At 35.6% G+C, this 20,834-nt stretch overlaps 2 protein-coding genes across 4 annotated transcripts in view; both read left to right on the forward strand.

Annotated features, from left to right (window-relative positions):
• MGAT5 (alpha-1,6-mannosylglycoprotein 6-beta-N-acetylglucosaminyltransferase) overlaps positions 1 to 20,834 on the forward strand; it is a 419,199-nt gene that overhangs the window by 56,928 nt on the left and 341,437 nt on the right. The gene's annotated exons all lie outside the window — the stretch shown is intronic.
• LOC141507416 (large ribosomal subunit protein eL43-like) lies at positions 5,406 to 16,341 on the forward strand (the record flags this gene model as incomplete). Its single annotated transcript, XM_074215042.1, has 1 exon — positions 5,406 to 16,341. A coding segment is annotated over one exon (363 nt), but the record flags the coding sequence as incomplete, so codon positions are not given.

Consider the following 20,834-nt stretch of genomic DNA (forward strand, 5'->3'; position numbering starts at 1 on the left):
GAGTGTCTTCTATCTACCCTAATAATCATAAAAAATTCATAGATGGTAATATTCATTTTTTCTATGGTTTTTTCCTATGATTATTTAAACATTCTTTTTCTTCTTCTGTTAATCTAAGCACCATACATTTTTGTACGTTTTCATGCAACTCACTTAGATTGTCAGTTTTGCTGGCATATAACTGGGCGAAATAATTCCTTATACTTGCTTTAATTATTTTGTGTGTGTGTGTGTGTGTGTGTGTGTGTGTGTGTGGTGAATTCACCACCATCTTCATTTTGGATGTTGGTAATTTGGTTTCCTTTCATTTAAAAAAAATCAAAATATCAATTTTTAAAACTATTTTGTCATTTTCCTTCATAAAACCAGCTCCTAGTTTTATTATTTCAATGGCATTTTAAGCTTTAACTTTTATTAATATCTCCTTTGATTTTCAGGATTTCCATTTTGGTATATTATTGGGAATTTAAAATTGGTTATTTTTTTCTAGTTTTCTTTTAATTGCATATCCAGTTCATTGATCTAGTCTTTCTCTCTCTTTTATTATATGTTTAGAAAAATAAAATTTCCCCCTAACTACTTCTTTGGCTGTATCCCTGAAATTGTAGAATTTTATCTCATTGTTCTCACTCTCTTTATGAAATTGTTCCTATGATTTGTTCTTTTTGTCACACTTTTTTTGGGGATTAGATTATCTAATTTCCAATTAACTTTTTTTTTAGTTTTTTTAGTTTTTTTGTTTTTGTTTTTGCAAGGCAAATGGGGTTAAGTGGCTTGCACAAGGCCACACAGCTAGGTAATTATTAAGTGTCTGAGATTGGATTTGAACCCAGGTACTCCTGACTCCAGGGTTGGTGCTTTATTCACTATGCTAGGTGCCCCTCCAATTAACTTTTAATCTAGGTTTTCATGGTTCCTTTATTAAATGTAATTTTTACTGCCTTATGGTCTGAAAGGGGTGTATTTAATAATTTTTCTTTGCTACATTAGATTGTGAGGTTTTTTATGGCCTAATATAAAGTTAGTTTTTATAAAGGTGCCATGTGCAACTGAGAAAAAAATGTGCTCTTTTCTATTTCCATTCAGCTTTCTCCAGAGGTCGGTTATATCTAACTTTTCTAAAATTCTATTTATCTCCTTGACTTTTAGCTTATTTACATTATGGTTCAATTACCTATCCCTGAGTGGAGAAAGTTGAGCTCTCCTACCAGGACAATTTTACGATTTCTCCCTGTAAATCAATAATTTTTTCCTTTAAGAAAGACAGAAGGCCATTTGATGCATATATGGTTAGTATTGATATTACTTAATTGTCTACAGTTCCTTTTAACAAGATGTCATTTCCCTGCCCATCGCCAATTGGGTCTATTTTTGCTTTTGCTTTGTCTCAGATTATAATTGCTACACCTGGTCCTTTTCTGTTTCTGCTAAAACATGAGAGTCTTCTCTCTCCATCCTAGCTTTTTGTTTTTTTTCTTTTTCTTTCTTTTTATTCTGTCCTTCCTCTAAAGTTTGTATTGCTTCTGATCACCAGTTTGTTTTTATCTTCTCTTTCTCTTATTATTCTTTCTCCCATTGTTTTTATCCTCTTCCCCACCTGCTTCCCTGTTGGGTAAGATAGTTTTTTTTTAATAACAATTAAGTGTATTTATATTTCATTTGTGATTAAACTTAGATGTTATGGAAGTGTAAGCTTTGCCTACCCCTCCCAATTTTCCCTGAAATGTAAAAGCTCATCCTTTTTCATGAGATAATTTTCTCATTCTTCTCCCCTCATCCCCCAATTTTTACCTATCCATTTTTTTCACATCTTCCCAATATACTTGACTCACTTCCAAGCCCTCTTTCCATGGAGCATCTTCTATCTACCCTAATAATCATAAAATTCTTAGAAGATATTTCCAATATGTAAAGGTTAACTTTATGAAGTCCCTTATGATTTATCCTTCATGTTTACCTTTTAATGTTTCTCTTGAGTCTTATATTTGACAGTCGGATTTTCTCTTGACTCTCATCTTTTCTTTAGGACTGCTTGGAAGTTCTTTTTCTGTTGTTTCTTGAATTGGAACTTTGTGTTAATATTGGGTTCTGTTTCAAGTGTGTTGAGAAAAATTCTATCTTAAGCTTCAGTGTTTTCCACACTGCTATTTTCAGAGCTTGTCCTAAGGGTTTCAAAGTTTTCAGTGCTTCTCAGGTGACATGATCTGGGGAAGGGTGTGGTCACTTCTCTTAGACTTCACTCTCTATTCCTTACCCAATAGGGGGCTCTGATCCTTTGGGATTGCAATGGATACTGTTGCTCAGGGTCCCTGAACTCTTAGAACTTTAAGTGATACTGTCCATTAGTTCTTCCATTCCCTCTTGATTGGAATTACTCCTCTTTGCCCTTGAACTATAAGCAAAAAATGGGTGTAGGCAATGGAGGTTTCCAGAGTCTGGTCCTTCACCTAATGCTACCACAGGGGTGCCTTATAATCTCTTTCTGACTAGTTCCCAGGTCCCTTTATTGTCTCCGGCTTGAAAATTCCTGAAATTGCTACTGTTTTTATCATTACTACCTAGTCCTACTATGGTGTTTCATCTATATGAACTCTAGGCTAGCTTCAACCCCAGGGTCACAGATCTTTTTTAACAACTTCCTAAATTGACTTGGGATGGAAGAATATCTCATTTTGACCTGTTGTTGACTCTGATGTGCCAGAATTTGATTTAAGTCATTATTATAAAGTTCTTTGGAGGAGAATGTTGAGAGAGCTCAGCTGAGTGCTCTATTCTATTATTTTGACTTCTGTTAGGGACTTTCCTTAAAGACCTTTTCTTATATTTTCATTTGACCAGAATTACAATTATTCTATAGAGCTTTCATAGGTATTTCTCTCCTTGGTTTCTTTTCTTCTGACCTCTGTGACCCCACCCAGCATTTGGACTGAATCATCTCAAAGCTCTAAAGCTTCTATTTCTAAATCTTAGGATCCTCCCTGTAGATACTTCCATATTGGCATGATACATGTAAAATAATTTCTTTGAAAAGAAATGTGAGGAAGAAAAAATAACTGATTCTTTTCCTAAAGACAAAGTCTTTACTGTTTTATTAAAATGTCTATATATTCTCCCTAAATTCTTCTTAAGGTAACCCATTGGTCCCAGTGAATTGGTGTCTCCAGGTTCATTGATTGATGTTATTCCTGATACAGATGATAATGCTTTTTGTTATCTTTGTTACCTTCTCAGGGGAGTTTTATGTTTTGTAAATGAGTCCCTTCTTGAGTGACTAAGCCACTGTTTCAATATCTTACAATGGTGGCACTGGAATGCTCCTTTTAGTAAACTATTGTACTTCCCTGCTTAGTAGAACAATGCTTTAGCTGGAATTTATGGATACCAGGATTGGCTGAGAGGGAAGTAGAAAGCAAATGTTTCAATGGGACACATGACATTTCAGTGTTTGTGAGGTGGTATTTTGCTTTATTGTGTTCTTGTTTCTAGATTTTCCAATCTCCTACCACTTCTTTATGCCTTTTAGGCCTTCAGATGTACAGTTACTGGCCACTTCTTAGTTTTCATTTTTGCCTTATGAATGTTTGCCTTTCTGACTAGGAGAGTTAAGAATCTGATCTCAAAGGTATTTGGACCTACCTTAGAAAACAAATCAGTTAACAACTACACAAGTAAAACACAATTCAATTAACTTTTGCTTTAAAAATAACTTTTTTTTAAAGCAAGAAATATATAAAATTTAGTTTTAAAAATTAAGACCAGGTAATATCAAACTCTTCAATTAAAGCAAATGATAAAAATGTTTGGGTTCTATTTTGTAGCCAGTTAGGAGGGAAAATCGAAAAAGAGGGATGACGGAATATTTGAGGAATAAATAGAAAAAGAGAGAAGGGTGGGATAAATTATATACACTACTTCCAAAGAACATTTCCATTTTGGCTTCTTCTAAGGATTTTTTCTGCCAGAGACTGAAAACCATTTTTTCACAATTATTGTAATAAGTTAGAATATCATCTCTTGGTACTTGTTCTAACGCCTGGATGAAATTAAGTTAAGTTTTGGCAAAGGATTAGAGGTTTCCTGCTTCAAATACAGTTAAATAGATGCTTCCCTATCAGCAATCAGCTAGAACTTATTTTGAATACATTTATTTGTACATATTTTCCCTCCTGATGGAATGGAAATACCTTCAGAACTCACTTAATTTTTATCTTTGCCTCATGTCTAGCAAAATACCTAATACAGATCAGGCACTTAATCAATAGTTATTTGATTAGTATTTCTCATTGATGTAAAACTGGCAATCAAGTCACCTCAAGGGGTTAGTTAATGTTCTTACTCAAGGGAATTTATTAATTCATCTCTTTGAATCTAATTCTCATTCTTCTTTTTCTTGGGAAAATATAGATGGGGAAGAAAAGTTGGCATAACTGGAGAGAAAGCAGTTCAGTAGTTTAGGAAAATAGTGAATACTCAAACCCAGCTGATTGCCTCTCTTCACTTTAGACTGCCTTCAACCTGAGCTACTAATTTTATTTTAGTTAGCTTCTAAGAACATAGAATTTCTATAATGTTAATTTTCTTGACTTGGATACAACTATTTTATCCTCATTTACATTCTCCCAGACTTTCTCCTTTTTGTTTTCAATCTACAATAGAGAAGGTAAATAAAAAACTTTCAAGCTTAATTTTAAACCCAAAGTAAATGACTCAGAATTCTTACTTTTCCCCAGCCATGACCTGTGGCATTTATTGAACATGTTGCAATAGATTCTCCAGTGAATTATGGAGCAACTGAGATAATAAAGCAAGATTATACTTGTTAAAAAATGTGAAACTAGACTTTTTTTTTAAAAAGCAAATTTGATTGGCCTATATTAGTGAGAAAAGCAGTGCAATTGTTTGAACATTTGTCACCAATTTCTAGTATGTAGAATTTGAATAAAGATAGAATATTTTCTTTCAGGGCTGAAGCTCAAGATGGAGGTCATTGTGAGTGGAAGGATGTGTAAATGATTTCATGGAAATACCTATGTTACTTTTCCAGGAGTGTTTTGTGATTTGGTGCTAAAGTGAGGTAGAAGGAGATAGGGGATTTATGTATGTGATTCTTTTTACCGTTATTCATTTCTTTTTTGTTCAAGGGTTTATGTTAACTCTCTAAAGTTAAAATAGTCACAGGTGAGGAGATTTGAAGTTGAAAAAATTATTTAAAATTTTTTTCAAAGTCAAAAAGTCATCAGAATGCTCAACTCAGAAAAAAATGATTGGGACAGCTAAGGTGACTCAGTAGATAGAGTACCATCCCTGGAGTCAGGAGAATCTGAGTTCAAATCTGACCTCAGACACTTAAAAACAGCTGAGCTGTGTGACCTTGGACAAATCACTTAATCCCATTGCCTTAAATAAATAAAATTAAAAAAAAAATAAATGTGAACTATAAGAAAACCAAAACAAAACCCTCTCCAAGCTTCAGCCCTGTGACTAGTAACATAGTTAAATGTACCAAGAAGGTTAGAATTGATAGTAAATATGGAACATGTTATGGTACATCCCTCAGAATAATGGTGAAGAAAATTGAAATTAACCTGCATGTTAAGTATACCTGCTCCTTCTATGGCAAGACCAAAATGAAGAGACGGGCCATGGATATCTGGCATTGTGGATCCTGTAAGAAAACAATTGATGATTGTGCTTGGACATACAATACCACCTCTACAGTCACAGTCAAATATGCCATCAAAAGACTGAAGGAATTGAAAGACCAGTAATATCTTTTCCTTATCCATTATCTGTAGCCCATAGTCCTACAATAAATGGGTGAATTTGTGGAATAAAAAAAAAGAAAATGATTGTGTGGTAGGAAGGATAGTATAATTCAGCGTATACTCTAGAACGCTAGCATCTATATCTATATCTAGTCAGGTCCTGGTGCATCCCTATAATATTCTTTGGACAGCCTTAAGTATTTGGTGATGTCTTTGTAATGATTTATAATTTATGAGCTTCACTGAAATTTTTCTCCTCATATTGTTTTGATTATCAATTAGTCAGACAATGTTTAGGAAGGGGTATTTTACTTTGGTGGTACAATCGGTAGAAACATATCCTGTCCCCCTCCCCCAAAAAAGACATCCCTTTTTGTCCTCTAAAATAGAGTCCAAGAGAACACATGTGGCAAAGAGCACATAGATCTCAGAAGTCCTTTGTTTGGGGTCCCCAAGAGGATTTCCAAAGTACAGTATAGCATTTTTTTCTGGGCTCTTTGTAGAACTTTCAAGGTCTTCATCTGATCAAGACATGGGGGTGAACCTTGAGGCCAAGGCTTTGGCCTCAGCTGTTTTCCTCCTTCTGATCCTTAACCTTTTCACAGGAGATGCAGTGGATAGAGCACTGATCTTGGAGTCAGGAAGATGGGAATTCAAATCCAGCTTCAGACACTTGACCTTACTAGCTGTATGACTTTGAGCAAGTCACTAAACCCTGACATCTAAGGCCATCTTCAGTCCTCCTGATTCATATCTGACCACTGGACCCAGATGACTCTGGAGTAAAACAGTGAGGCTGGTGACTTAGCACAGCACCACCTCACTGAAATCCAATTCATGTGGTTATCAGGGCATTACCTCCCTGATGTCATGTTCTTCTTCAATAATGAAGGACAAACATTAGCTGGAAATTCATTGTTTTCTACTTACTCCAATTGCTTGTCATCTAAACTAGCTCTCTTCTTGTATGTCAGGACCACAAAGCATCATCACATTTTTTCTGCAGTGTTACTGGATGATTAAGGACTTTTTCTGCACTTAATCTAAAATCTTTGATTGATTGAGGCATGTTCTCATTTGATTAGGGAAGCAGGGCAGAGCATTTTATCACTTATGGTAAATGGTTTAGGGTGACTGGATTGATTTAGTCAGTTAATCCCTCTCTCACTTACAGGAAAATGAACGAGTTCAAATCCTGATTCTGACACTTATTAGCCAGGTGATCTCTCTGGGCTTTATTTATCTTCATTACTTGTTCTGTGTCTCTTCTCACAGGACTGATATGGGGCAAGATCTCCATAAACCCTAGACTCTTTATAACCCTGAATAGGCTTTCAGTAAAAAAAAAAAATGCCATCAACATCAATTACCACTCTGAAGTCACAAAAGACAGTCATCTGAGGACTGTATGTGAAAGAAATGTCTACAGGACTGTCCTATGTGGATGACTTCATTTGTTTTGTGTGTGTGTGATTGTAGCAGAAGTGGATTCAGAGTTTGGTCAGAGGGAAAGGTTTGAGGGAAAGCGCCTGAGCTTAGATGGGGCTGGCAGATGTTCTAACAACTGTAATAAGCAAGCTGAAGCTTGATTAAAAAACAGAAATCCGAGGAAAAGCCTCAGGCAAAACACAATATAGGGCAAGACAGAACACCTGTATTCACTTCCAGTTCCAAAGTGCTCTTTGGAATCTTTTGGAGTGCTGTGGGTCTTGTCTACTGTTGTCTTCTATTTGGAAGAGGCTTTCTTCCTGGGTCTTAAAGGGTCCTGACCCTCATTCTGCTTTTTTTATTTTTGCTAGTCTGGAGGTCAAGAAGATCCAAGTTCAGATGTGGCTTCCAAGACTTAGTAGTTGTGTTATCCTGGGCAAATCACTTGTTTATGTTTGCCTTAGCTGTGCAGTGAGAATAAAAACAGCTTCTACCTTCTAGGTTGTTGTCAGGATCAAATGAGATAATATTTTGAAAGTTCTAAACACAGTAGTTGGCACCTAATAGGTACTTTATAGTTGTGCATTCCTCTCCCCTTGATGTCTACTTTTATTCTTCTTTAGAGTTTCTACTTTTTATGTATTGCAGCCTGATATCAGCACCACACCATACAATCTCCAGTGCGATTACTTTGATACTCATTTTTATCCATTGGAGGAAGTGGTCTTCGATGTATTGCTGTCCTATATCGACATCAGTAAAATGTTGCTTTTCAAAAGATAGACATTTGCTTTCATTAGGATGGGGCTAGCTTTACTTCCTGAAAAACAATCTGACTTGATTTCTTCCTCCTTTTCAATTTTGGACTACCTCATTGACCATCCATATGGTCTGTACTCTCTCTCTCTCTATATATAGACTTACTATATGGACAACTTTATGGTGTCCATCCAAATGCTTGGGGAATAAATATCTTTTCCCCTTCTTGGTCTTTCCTGAGTAAGTGGACAGGCCAAATTCTTTTGAATGATTTCAAATGTTTTTCAAGAAGATCTGCAGTGGCTTGATGGAATTGGCACAGTGAATTCTGCAAACTGGATTGTATGGAAGACTCCTCCCCATCCACAAAGAATTCATGCTAGGCCTGAACTTGAGAGTGTATCTTATATAACACAATCTCTTTATGTCATCTGATTTTATTTTCAAAGGGCCATTTGATAGTCTTATTTCTATTGTTATATCTTTCAAGTAATCCTAAATGAACTTGATAAATGAATGGGAGGTAATTTACTATAAAACATCCTATAAGCCTGAGTTTTCTTCTGTCAAATCAAATGCTCCTTCACAATAAACAATAAGCATGATGGCATACTGTATCTTATACTTCAAAGTAGTCAAACATGTGGCCTATGGACCATATTTGTTCCATAGCACTAATGGGCAGCTGGAACCAGATTCAAATGTAATTGATAAATATTTAATAAAATAAATAAAAATACAATAAAACAGATAAGGTTACTATGTGACTTTGAAAGTCAGTGTGACTAGTATAGTTTAATGGCTCCATTTTCCAAATGAGTTTGGTGTCAGTATTCTACATTTTTCAGTTAATTGCTAAATGTTAAATATTTAATGTATTGTTGAATATTCCTTGTGAAAGTCTTGTTCCCTATTAATGCCCTGATCAAGGATGACCTCACTTGGTATATGTCGATAATTCACATTAAGATTCTATATAGACCAACTCTTGACACATTATTCAGTGTTCTCAGAATCTTATTCTCCCACCCCCTAAAAGGCAATGAGGAATATTTTTGATTGTTAGAAATTCACTGAAAAATGTAGAACAGTGATACAAAATTCAAATAGAAGCAGGAGCCATTGCATTGTACTAGTTAGTTACACATTGTTTTTGAGAACTATACAAACTGTTTTATTGTCTTTTATTAATTATTTAAGTGTAGATATGTTTAAAGTATGTGTGTATAAGACATAGTAGGTGTATGAGTTGGAGTTTTTATTTTCTTGTCACTTTTTAAATATTTAATAGTTGGAAGTTTTACACTATCTTATTTTATTCTTTCATTGAAGATACTTTTCCCTTCAAAATTTTACTGAACTCCAACATAGAATTCCTCTATGTATAGTTCATCCAGTATGACTTGTTTGTGTGGTTTTTTTAGGTTTTTGAAAGGCAAATGGGGTTAAGTGACTTGCCCAAGGTCACACAGCTAGGTAATTAGTAAGTGTCTGATTTGAACTCAGGACCTCCTGACTCCAGGGCTGGTGCACTATTCACTCTGCCACCTAGCTAGCTGCCCCTGTTCTCATTATTTTTGAATATTTTGTTATTTTTTTGTTTTTACATGATCTATATTTCCCAAAAGTCATCCCTTTGGCTCTTTTAAGAAAGGATAAACACAAGTTTAAAAATGAAGTTTAGAAAAAACTTTCTAGTTTAACAAAAAATCTTGATACTATATGCAGTGTTTCATCCTCAGAGTCCTATCAGAATTCCCAGGAAAGGGAGTGAGATACAATTCTCTTCTCTGGGGGCCAAGCTTGTTCTATTTTCACAGCATTCAGGTTTTTGTTGTTGTTGTTGTTTTAGATTTTTTTTTTGCAAGGCAAATGGGGTTAAGTGGCTTGCCCTAGGCCACACAGCTAGGTAATTCTTAAGTGTCTGAGACAGGATTTGAACTCAGATATACTACTGACTCCAGGGCTGGTGCTTTATCCACTGTGCCACCTAGCCAGCCCAGCATTCAGTTTTGATTGTTTCTTTGTTGTTCTTTACATTTACACTGTTACCAGTCAAATGTTTCAAGCAATAAAGCATATATTAAGTGCTTTCTAGGTGACTGACACTGTATTAAATGTTGGTATTAAAAATAGGAAAAAAGAAAAGTCTCTTTACTCAAGGAGCTTTTAATCTAATGGGGAAATCAACAGAAAGTACTCTGCCACTTCCAAGATTCCTAGGTAAGGTCAGATTTTGAACCTGAAGTGACCATGGAGAGCATCTAGATTTCTAAACCTTTTTTGCAGATGAGGAAACTGAGGCTCAGAAATGTTAAGCAACTTTTCCAGAATCACCCATATACACGAACCAGTATTTGGATCTAAGTCATTTTGGGATGTATTGTGTTTGTAACATCTTAGTAAGTCTTAATTCTTCTAGGTCCCTGGATTTTATTTTAGGATTAAAAATCAAGTTGCCCATCTTTTGACACCTTGCATTATCATAATTCAGTGCAATTATAGCCCTCTGCCTCTCAGGATAGACAAAACAAAATAAAACAAAAATAGGGCTGTCAGGGCAGGTATTTGATTTCAGTGATGACTTAGGCAAGACTTCAATAGCAACAGCTCTTGGTTATTTAGGGTTTATAGTACAGTGTCTGACTCATAGTAAGTGTGTTTTAATCAATCAATAATTGAAAAAAAACACATTATTCCACATAATATAGGTAACCTGGCTATCTTGTTGGGATTAAACTATTTTAAGCATAAATTTCTAGGTCAGAGGTCTTGCTAGTAAAAAAAAATGGTAATCCAATCATAGTCACAAAGGCTGTTCCCTTAGTTAAATCTCCTGGGAAAGATTGTCAAATGCCAAAAATAGTCTACAAACTGAGAAATAAACTAAAACTTTGCCTGTCTCTGGGACAAACCAGTGTAGAATGTTTAATTTAGAGATTACTTACTGAGTTATTACTATGGTTTCAGTTGATTAAACATTGTGAGAAGGACTTCTGGTATAGTTATCTAACTCTGCTTCAGGAAGAAAATGTTTGGAAGCTGGAAGTAAAAAATCAGAGTTCCAGTTTCGTAGCTGGAAGAGACCCTAGAAATATCTAATCCAACAACCCTCCTTTTGTAGATAAGGAAAGTGAAGTCAAGAGAGGACCTTACTTAAGGTCATATAGTTAAATATGGTAGAGACTGGAGTTTAATTGCATTCCCTGATAATATTAATACCTTTTTTTCATTCTTTGAAACTTCTTACTGTTTGGAAAAAGAAGTTATTGTGGTTTTGATTTTTAAAGGACTTCACTTTGACTGGTGTTATTAAAATCCCCGAGAAAGACTGGATTAAAGCTATATTTGGGGCTAGTGATTCATTTCCTTATAAAACTTTCCTAGTTGTCCCTTTTTTTTTCTCTCCAAGAGCTAAACAAAGGTTATAAACTTCTCTGTGACTCCATGGTAGCCTAGTGGTTGATTGACAGGATCTTTTATTTCTACTTTGGTGTTCCTGGTATCCCCCCCACCTCCAAGACCTTTTACAATAACTTTAGCAAAAATAAGATTCTTTTAAATCTGAGCTATGGAGTCTCTGTAACTTTGAACAAGTCTTTTTTTCTCCAACAATATCCAAAAATTTTTGACACCAACTCTATCTTAAGTTATTTTTGTCCCAACATCCCTGAAAACCTGGTATAATATTAGTAGACAAAAATATTCGTTGGCTGGTTTTTACTATCAAGGCAAAGAATCCCAATTATATGGAACCCCTGTTGCTCATTTGTTTCTTTTAGAATTTAATGATACCAATATTTTAAGAGGTTCAATTCAACAAATAATTTATTAAATACTTATGCAAGACATGGTACTAGACTTTAGAAGGAAAAAAAGGAAAGGGACAAAGGAACCAAGAGGGAGGTGGAGAAAGGGAGAGAAGAAGGAAAGAAATAATCATTTATTAAGTGTCTACTCCTGCCAGGATCTATTCAGAGCTATTTGCAAATATGTTCTCATTTGATCATCACTTCTGTGGGCAGTGGGTGCTATTATGAATCCCATTTTACTTTTGCAGAAACCTACTTTAAATGAGTTACTCAGAGTTTCCCAACCAATAAAGGTCTGGGGTTAGATTTGAACTTAGGTCTTCTGGACTCCAGGTTGCCTCTGAGCATGACCACAACTTTCACATTAAGATCTCTGGTTGTACCCTTGTTTCTGTTTTCTTTGGTATTTTCTGAACTGAATATCAGTAATTTTCAAGGTTCTGTTTACTGGTTTGGGGTCTTAGCTTCATAACTAATACTTTTTATTCCCATTTTAGTATTATGATGTTAATGAGAACACAGTTTGAGTTTTGATAATGCTTATGCCCTTAACTCCAGTCAGCTGCTTCATATAATTTTAGAGCTGTTACAGGTCCTGGTCATGAGGAACATTTGGCAAGAGAATGTAAAAGACCAAATTCTTTAAACTGATATAATAACGTCTTTAACACTCTTGCTTTACCCTATCTTTGCAGCCTAATCACTCCTCTTGAAGTGGCTTGGAAGCTGATCTATTCACTGTCATTTGAACTTGCCTCACCCATTCTTCCTCTAGGTCTTATTTAAAAAATCACATTTGCTTGATACTTTTAAGATTTAAAAGGCATGTTTTTAACATAATTGTGAATCATCTTCATTGGAAGGTGTGTCCACAAGGACAGATATCTGTCTGTCAGTTCATGCCCTCTTTTGCTTTACAATTCATTCCATCCATTTTCCTTCTATACATTACCTCCTCCACTCTGCCCCCCCCCCCAACATACTGTTATGGGAGGGGGATGGTATAACAGGAATGCTTCTTTTAGATCTCTTAATAAGGGATACCCAGGAAACTCAGAAGATGTCCAGTGAGCACCTTTTTCTCTTCTCCCCAACTCCTGTCCAAAACCATTGCAATTCTACATTGATAATGTCTTATGACCTACTGTTTGGGTAATTTTTGACTGATTTCAGGGTTAAGATATTTGCATTGCTTCATACATCTGACATGTCCAAAACTCCAAGTTAAGCATTTATCTTTTTTTACTCCCCCCCCCCCCCGAAAGTTGAATCTCTCTTCACCTTTCATGGAAAGTCTTTCTTGTTACCTTACAGTAAGCTTTGTACCCCCTTTTGAACTCCTCTAGAGTTTGGCATCTACTTGAGATACCATTCTACTTTGTGGAGTTATGTTAATGGATTTTTTTTATCCCCCCCCCCCACACACACACACTTTTCCTTCCCTCTGCATAGTAAACTTATCAGAAACTTATGGATGCCATAAAACTTTTTTGTTATTTTATTTTTATTATTTTTTGGCAAGGCAATGAGGTTAAGTGACTTGCCCAAGGTTACACAGCTAGGTAATTATTAAATGTCTGAGGCCAGATTTGAACTCAAATTGTCTTGACTCCAGGGCTAGTGCTGTATCCACTGTGCCCTGCTTTTTTGCTATTGTTATTAAACTCTTAGAATGTCAGAGCTGAGATGAGCTTGAGAATCCTCTTGTTCAACCCCCTCATTTTACAGGTAAGGAAACTGAGGTGATACAGATGAAGTGACTTGATCTAATTCATTCTGTGGCAGAGCCCAACTTAGGGCTATAGATTTTTATTTAAGTGAGTTTTATATTGATCATTTGCCAATAAAAATAGAGATGTCTTGGTATTGACATTTTTTTTAAAATAGAGTTTTCCAATATACGCTACAGAGAATCTGTTTAATAAATAATCTATTTTATAAATATCACTGAGTGGGAAGTGTTTGTGTAATCAGAATAGTAGCCAAATAATTGAAACTAAATGCATGTTTATTGTCAAAGTGCAAATTATTGCCCATTCCCAAGTTGTTGAAACTTCATTGTCAGTCTGTATATGAAGAAGGGCACCCTTCAGATATGAAGGCAGCTGTTAAAAGTGTAGCTTAAATTGAGAGTCAAGAAACCAAATTACTGAGTGATTATGGATGAGTGAATTAACCTCTTTGGGTTATCTTCTTATCTGTAAAGTATGAACAAAAATACATGACCTGCTTACTTAATAGAATTCTTGTGAAAGATACAAACCTTAAGATGCTGGACAAACATCAGCTATTGCTATCATTATTTTTATTCTTTTAATAATAAAAGTTTTGTAGGCTTCTGCCTGGAACAAAGGCCTATCTGTTTAAAACCAGTTATCTTCCAATTATGCCTACCTATGAATCTTGGAACTCAACATTTCCAAAGAGTTGAAGTTGAGGATTGCTCAAAGAGCATCAGGGACTTCAGCATGATTCAACTGGAACATTTTAGGTTGAGGAACCAGCTAGTCAGTCAGTCAATATTAAACTCCTATGTATTCTAAATTCTGGAGATTCAAAGAAACACAAAAGATAATCACAAACTGGCACAGTGGATAGAGCACTAGCCCTTGTCCAAGTCAGGAGGACCTGAGTTCAAATTTGGCCTCAGACACTTATTAATTACCTAGCAAGTGACCTTGGGCAAATTACTTAACTCCATTGCCTTGCAAAAACTAAAAAGAAAAAAGAAAAAAAAAAGACGATCACAGTCTAATGGGGAGAGACAACCTATAAACAATCTGTAGACAGGATAAATGGGAAATGATCACCTGAGAGAAGAAACTAAAATTTAAGTGGTATTAGGAAAGGCTTCCTATAGAAGACTGGGATTTTATTTGTGACTTGAAGGAATTCAGGTATACAAAAAAAAAATAGAGATGAAGAGGGAGAGAATTCTAGGAAAGACGGACAGATCCCTTTATTTTACAGTTAATTGAGGCTTAGAGAGTTTAATCGATTTAAACACAAACTCAGAGCATTGAGGGTCAGAGGTAGGATTTGAACCCAGGTACTCCATGATTCATTTGGGCACTCTTTCTGCTGCAGCATATAAAAAGAAATTATAAAAGAGAGAAATGGAATGAAGAATGGCATCAAAGAGGGAGAATGAGAGGTAAAAGCAGATTACATTCATGAAGTCAGTGACAATAAAGACCTTCGAAACATAGGAAGGACATGGATGACTTACATATAGAATAAAAGAATGAACATGGTTTTAAAATTGGCATCTGAAGTTTCGTTGGGATGTTGGAAAAGAAATAATGATAGATTTTGCATGTTAAGTAGACATGATCCTTATCCTCTGGGGGTAATTGAAGTTGGAAAATATACTCAAAGAACATGAATCTATCCAATGAATTATGAGGATGCACTTTTTTCATCTAGTAATAGGTTATATTTCTGTAGTGCTTGAGTGTTTAAAAACATTCTATTTATAGCAGTCATATGAGGTAGTGAACTATAATTTTCTCCATTTTACAGATGAGAAACCTGAGGCAAAGATAGATTAAATGATTTGCCTAGGGCCCAGCAACTAGTAAGTATCCAAGCTGAGAGATGAATGAAGGTCTTTTGTCCTAGAACTTTTCTTTCCTTTCTAAAACCAACTCCTGCATATGATCTCATAATATATTGTTTGTGCTACTTAGTAATTATTAGTAATAACTAATTTTTGAGTGTGTTATCCTGTAAGAACTGTTGTTTATATTATTGCCTATTGTTTTCCAGGCTCTGTGATAAATGCTTTACAAATATCTCATTTGACTTTTACTACAACTCTACAAGATAGGAGCTATTATTATCCCCATTTTTTCAGTTGTGGAAATTGAGGCAGACTGACAATAAGTGACTTTCCCAAGGTTCAACATCTAGTCAGTGTCTGAAGCTTGATTCATGTCTTCCTGACTCTAGATCCAGTTCTCTTATCTACTGAATCACCTAACTGTAGGGACCACGTCTTTATTCACCTTTATGCCCTTAATCAACTCTTATAGAGAACAAATGGTCTTTTAAAGGTTCACCAAATTAGGTATGGATGATACATATATTATTTTATTGGTCAATGCATTTTATGGGTTTGAATTAACATTTATTAAGTACTTACCATGTGTCAGGTTTACAAATATCATTTTATTTGATCCTTACAACAATCCTAGAGGGTAGGAGCAATTATTATCCCCATTTTGCAGTTAAGAAAATTGAGGCAGGTAGGAATCCAGGATCACCCAGGTAGAAAGTGCTTGAGGCTGTATTTGAACTGTCTTCATGGCTCCAAGTCGGCATTCTATCCACTTGGCCATCACCTACCCTTGATTATTAGATACCATCTAAGAGTATGTTCTTTTGATAAATTTTATTTTTTATTTACTATTTTATTTGTTCCCACTTGAGATGGGAGCAACATTTTATAAATACTATATATTTATATTCATATATACTATATATATTTATACTCACCTCACTGTTTCCTTGAGTGTACAGCAGCAGCTCTTCCCTTTGCTTTCTGTGAAACCATTTAGGTGTATCATGGAGTACATATATATATATATATATATATATATATATATATATTATATATATATATATATATATATAATCTTTAGACATAGATATATAGATATAGATATCCCCTTTGGAATATGTAAAATGACATTCCTTTTCCTCAACCTAGGAAATGGGAGTGCTGCTTAAAATTAGAGAAGGATCCTTCAAATACTGGTGTCACCTTTTCCTAAAGGGTCAAGTTGTACTGACTGTATCAATCCACGCTACAGTTTTCAGAAAACTAAATTAGGCTTTGAATTTGCAATCTTATTTTGTGCTTTCATAAGGCCATTTTTAGGGTATGGCTCTTTTGAAAGGAAAAGAGGTCTTTCAAGGCTTTAATTCTTTGAAAATGTGTGAGATGCCTATAATAATGACAACTGAAAAAATAAAAAGCTGAGTTTTGATACAAAGTCTTCAGAGAAGAAATTAGTTTTCAGTAGGAATAAAGATCTTAATGTTTATTAGTTGTTAATAGAGGGCTTTTTATGTAAATAACACATATTTTTAATAGATAGTTTAGTAGGAATATCTGAAGAATGCCATTTTTATTAGTCACATATTGTATTTTTCTTGAGGCATCTATCCACACAATAGTTCAACTGAGAGATACCAAGCAAACTGACTTATTTTTCTTTTTTAGGGATAGTATCTTTGAATGTAATAGTAATATTAGAACATCAAAATTGCTCCTTATTCCTGGATGTATTTTATTTGGTAAGAACTAATGTAGCCAGAGCCATGGGCTCAGTTTTCAGGAGGGTGAGTTATAAAAGTTTTGTTTCAGGACCACAGACTATTATAGCCCCCTAGCCTCAGCCAGACATTAAAAGGTACTGAGAGTGTGACTGGATTGGCATAAAATTCTTTCTCACTGTTGTAAAAATAACTATAAAATGGTGGGGGAGTGTAACCTTAGAGTGTGAAACCTTGGGGTGTAAAGGACCCCAAAGGTGCAAAGAGGCTGTTTCTAGGCTATTCAAAAAGTGTAGAAACACTTCTTCTCTTAAAAGAGGAAGTACATCATATGTTCATTTGGAAATAACCTCAAAGGATGACTGCCTCCCAAAATACCTCTATAAGTTCCAGAGAGCAGAAAACTTCCTGACTTTTACTATCCACATGTGACTTTAGGTATGAAACAATGTGGTGGGATGGGAATGTTAGATTGAAGTATCAAATGGTGAGAGATTCGGTTACAGAATTGTATGTATTTACCAAATTCTGTTTCATATTCCAGCAGTGCCATATGTAATATCAGAAGTCTGACATATGCAGATGTGCAGCACAGTATTAGGGTGATGTGATATATACATACACATTTACATACACATGTATGGGCTGACTTTACAGGTCCAGTGTAGAAAGAACATCCATGCTCGGCTGCAAATGAATGGAAAAAAAGCTTTTATTAAGACTTTTTTCATAATATAGAAGTGTTCAACTGCAGAGCTGATGGAAAGCTCTGGAGGTCCTAAGGACACAACAGCAGGGTAGGTGGCAAATCCCAGAAGTGTGTAGGATGAATTGGAGTATTTTAACCTTCAGAGGGTAGATCCTAGAGGAAGGCACTGGCCCATCACCACAGGGAAGAATTGTGAATAGAAGACTAAAGAAAGCAGTGCAGACTTCTTTCCACTGCAGTTGCAATTTCATAGCAACATGGACATTTTTGTTTAACTTAGACTAGAGTAAGCCTGTAGGGTTTGATACTACAAACTTTGGTTAAAGAAAGGGAAGGTCAGATATGTCAAATAAATGTCATAACAACTTGGTTGTAAGGAAGGGAAAGAGGTTCCATTTTAACTTAAATATACCAAATCTTGTTGGCAGCAAGGCCGAGGTAGTGAAAGAGAGTATATAAAAAATGGAGATGGCAACTGCATACTTTGGGTAGTAAAGGAAGACTTGGTTGAGCCCTGCATGTTGATAGATAGATACACACAAACACACATACACAAACATACACACACATACACACACACACACACACACACACACACACACTCTCCACTTATGAATGCCTGCTATGAGTTAGTGCTAGTGCTGGAGAGGTCACAAAGAAGCATAATATTAGATGCTATTTCTCTGACTTCAAAGTCTTAGTTGAAAAATCAATAAATTTTTATTAAGCACTTAGTATGTGTAAAGTGCAGGGAATACAAAAATGTAGTCTCTTCTACTAGGACAGGAAGTCTTAACCTTTTTTTCCTGTGTTTTGGCCCAATAGTAGTTTGATTAAAAACTATGGACACTTTCTCAAGAGTTTTTAAATACAATATGAAAAATACACAGACATAGAAAAGATACCTAAAGTTGATGAAAATAAAGATGGACTTTTTTTTCCATTCTACTTTACAGACTCTCTGAAATCTATCTACAGACAAGTATACCCCCTAAGAAGCCCTGTTATTAAATGAACACAGGCAAATAAGCTCACCTGTCCCTTCTCCAAACTTATGTGTTTCTGTTAATGGCATCACCATGCTCTCTAGCTGCCCATACTTGTAACACACCTCAGAGGCATCTTTGGGGCTTCCCTCTCTTTCACCCCATGTGATAGTATCCAAGTTCTGTTGATTCTCATAAAATCTTTCAAAATTGTTCCTTTTCTGTCTTTGACACAACTTCTACAGGAATGTTCTAAAGCATAGATCTAACAGTGTTGTTTCTCCTGTACAAAAAGTTGCAATAGTTCCCTTCTGCACCTAGGATAAAAGATATTCTCATTTGCTTGACAAACCTTATGTGTCAGAGGCTGGATTTGAACTCATGTTCTTTATCTCTTTGTTTAAAATTCTTTCCTTTATCTCACTGTCCAGTATTTGAAATAAAAGTTACTTCTTCTCTAATATAACCCAGATTCTTAATACTTCTTAGCTTCTAGTACCTCATCTAATTTGCCTTCCCCGGGCCACCGTTTCCTATCCCTGGAAAAAAAAAGAGACCCAATTATATTATCTAGCAACAAACTTACCAGCCCAGAAATAAACAACTCTGTTCATCTGAAAAGAGTCAGTTCTTAGGGAACTGGACTTAGGAGTGCTTTGTGGACAAGTCTCCTTTCAGGGAAGAGAAGGAACATTTGTCTAGAGGCAGCTAGGTGGTAGAGTGGATTGAGTTTGGGACCTAGAGGTAGGAAGACATGAGTGCAAATCTAACCTCAAACACTTACTGTGTGAACCTGGGCAAATCACTTAACCTCTGACTCAATTTCCTCCACTGTAAAATTGGGAGAAGGTTATGAAGAGGGGCAGCTAGGTGGTGTAGTGGGTAGAGCACCGGTCCTGGAATCAGGAGGCCTTGAGTTCAAGTCCAGCCTCAGACACTTAATAATTACCTACCTGTGTGACCTTGGGCAAGTCACTTAACCCCATTGCCTTGCAAAAACAAAAAAAAGGTTATGAGGATCAAATGGAATAATGTGAAGCTCTTTCCACAATCCCTAGTACATAATGAGTACTTCCTTTTTTATTCTTTCTTTCTTCCTTTTCAACCATGATATGTAGCAGAAAACACCTTATGGCTGATGTTATTGAGAGTCTAAGCAATTGAGGAAGCAGAAAGATACTCTAGACAGATATGGTTGTAAAGAAAAGCAAGTCACTCTGGGGAGGAAATACATTTAAGGAACAGGAATTCTGGCAGCAGGGAAGAGAACTGCTTATTAAGTCATGAGAGAGCTAGTTCTGGCATTTTTAGAGGGAAACCAAGAGTAGTAGGCATCTGAGAATCCAGCTGAACAACCCACCCAGAGACACTGCAGCCAAAGGGAACTCTGTGAGGATCTAGGAAAAGAGGAAGTAGCAGGAATTATGAGTTAACTTTGTTTCATCTCAGTCATATAAGTGAACCTCATTACCATTAAACTTTAAGTTTGAGTCCATTTTTCCCAAGGGATGTTTCATGTATTCATAGGAGAGTAACCCCAGGTTTAAGGGGAAACTGTTTTGTAGACATCTTAGTAAATGCCTTTGCTATAAGAATTTATTATGTTTCTGAACTGTTAATGAGAAAGTTTACTAGTGAGGGTAGGGAGTGCTTTTGACACACATACACACACACACAAACACACTACTCTCTCTTTCTCTCTCTCTCTCTCTATATATATGTATATGTTTATATATTACACATTTGTGAATACATGTAGGTGTGTATATATATAAGTCAAGAATGATTCCTAGGTTTTGAGCCTGGAAGATTGGGAGGACAGTGTTGCCTTCTACAGTAAAAGGGAAGGATATTTGTACATTTTCCTCACAAAGAAGGGATCAGGAAATATTTTCATTTTGGGCTTTTTTTAAAAAAAATTTCCTTGTTACTTGGTCTAGTAACTTGCCCTTTATTCTTTTGGCCTTTTTTAGACCATGCCTGTCTATCACTTCCTCTTTCCTCCTTCCTTTATCCATCTTTTCCCCTTTTTCCTTTAGTTAGTATATTAGTCTTCCTAATATACTGATTTAATATATGTTTCTTCCCTATTAAA

This window comes from Macrotis lagotis, chromosome 1, assembly GCF_037893015.1.
Source record: "Macrotis lagotis isolate mMagLag1 chromosome 1, bilby.v1.9.chrom.fasta, whole genome shotgun sequence".
NCBI classification, from domain to species: domain Eukaryota; kingdom Metazoa; phylum Chordata; class Mammalia; order Peramelemorphia; family Peramelidae; genus Macrotis; species Macrotis lagotis.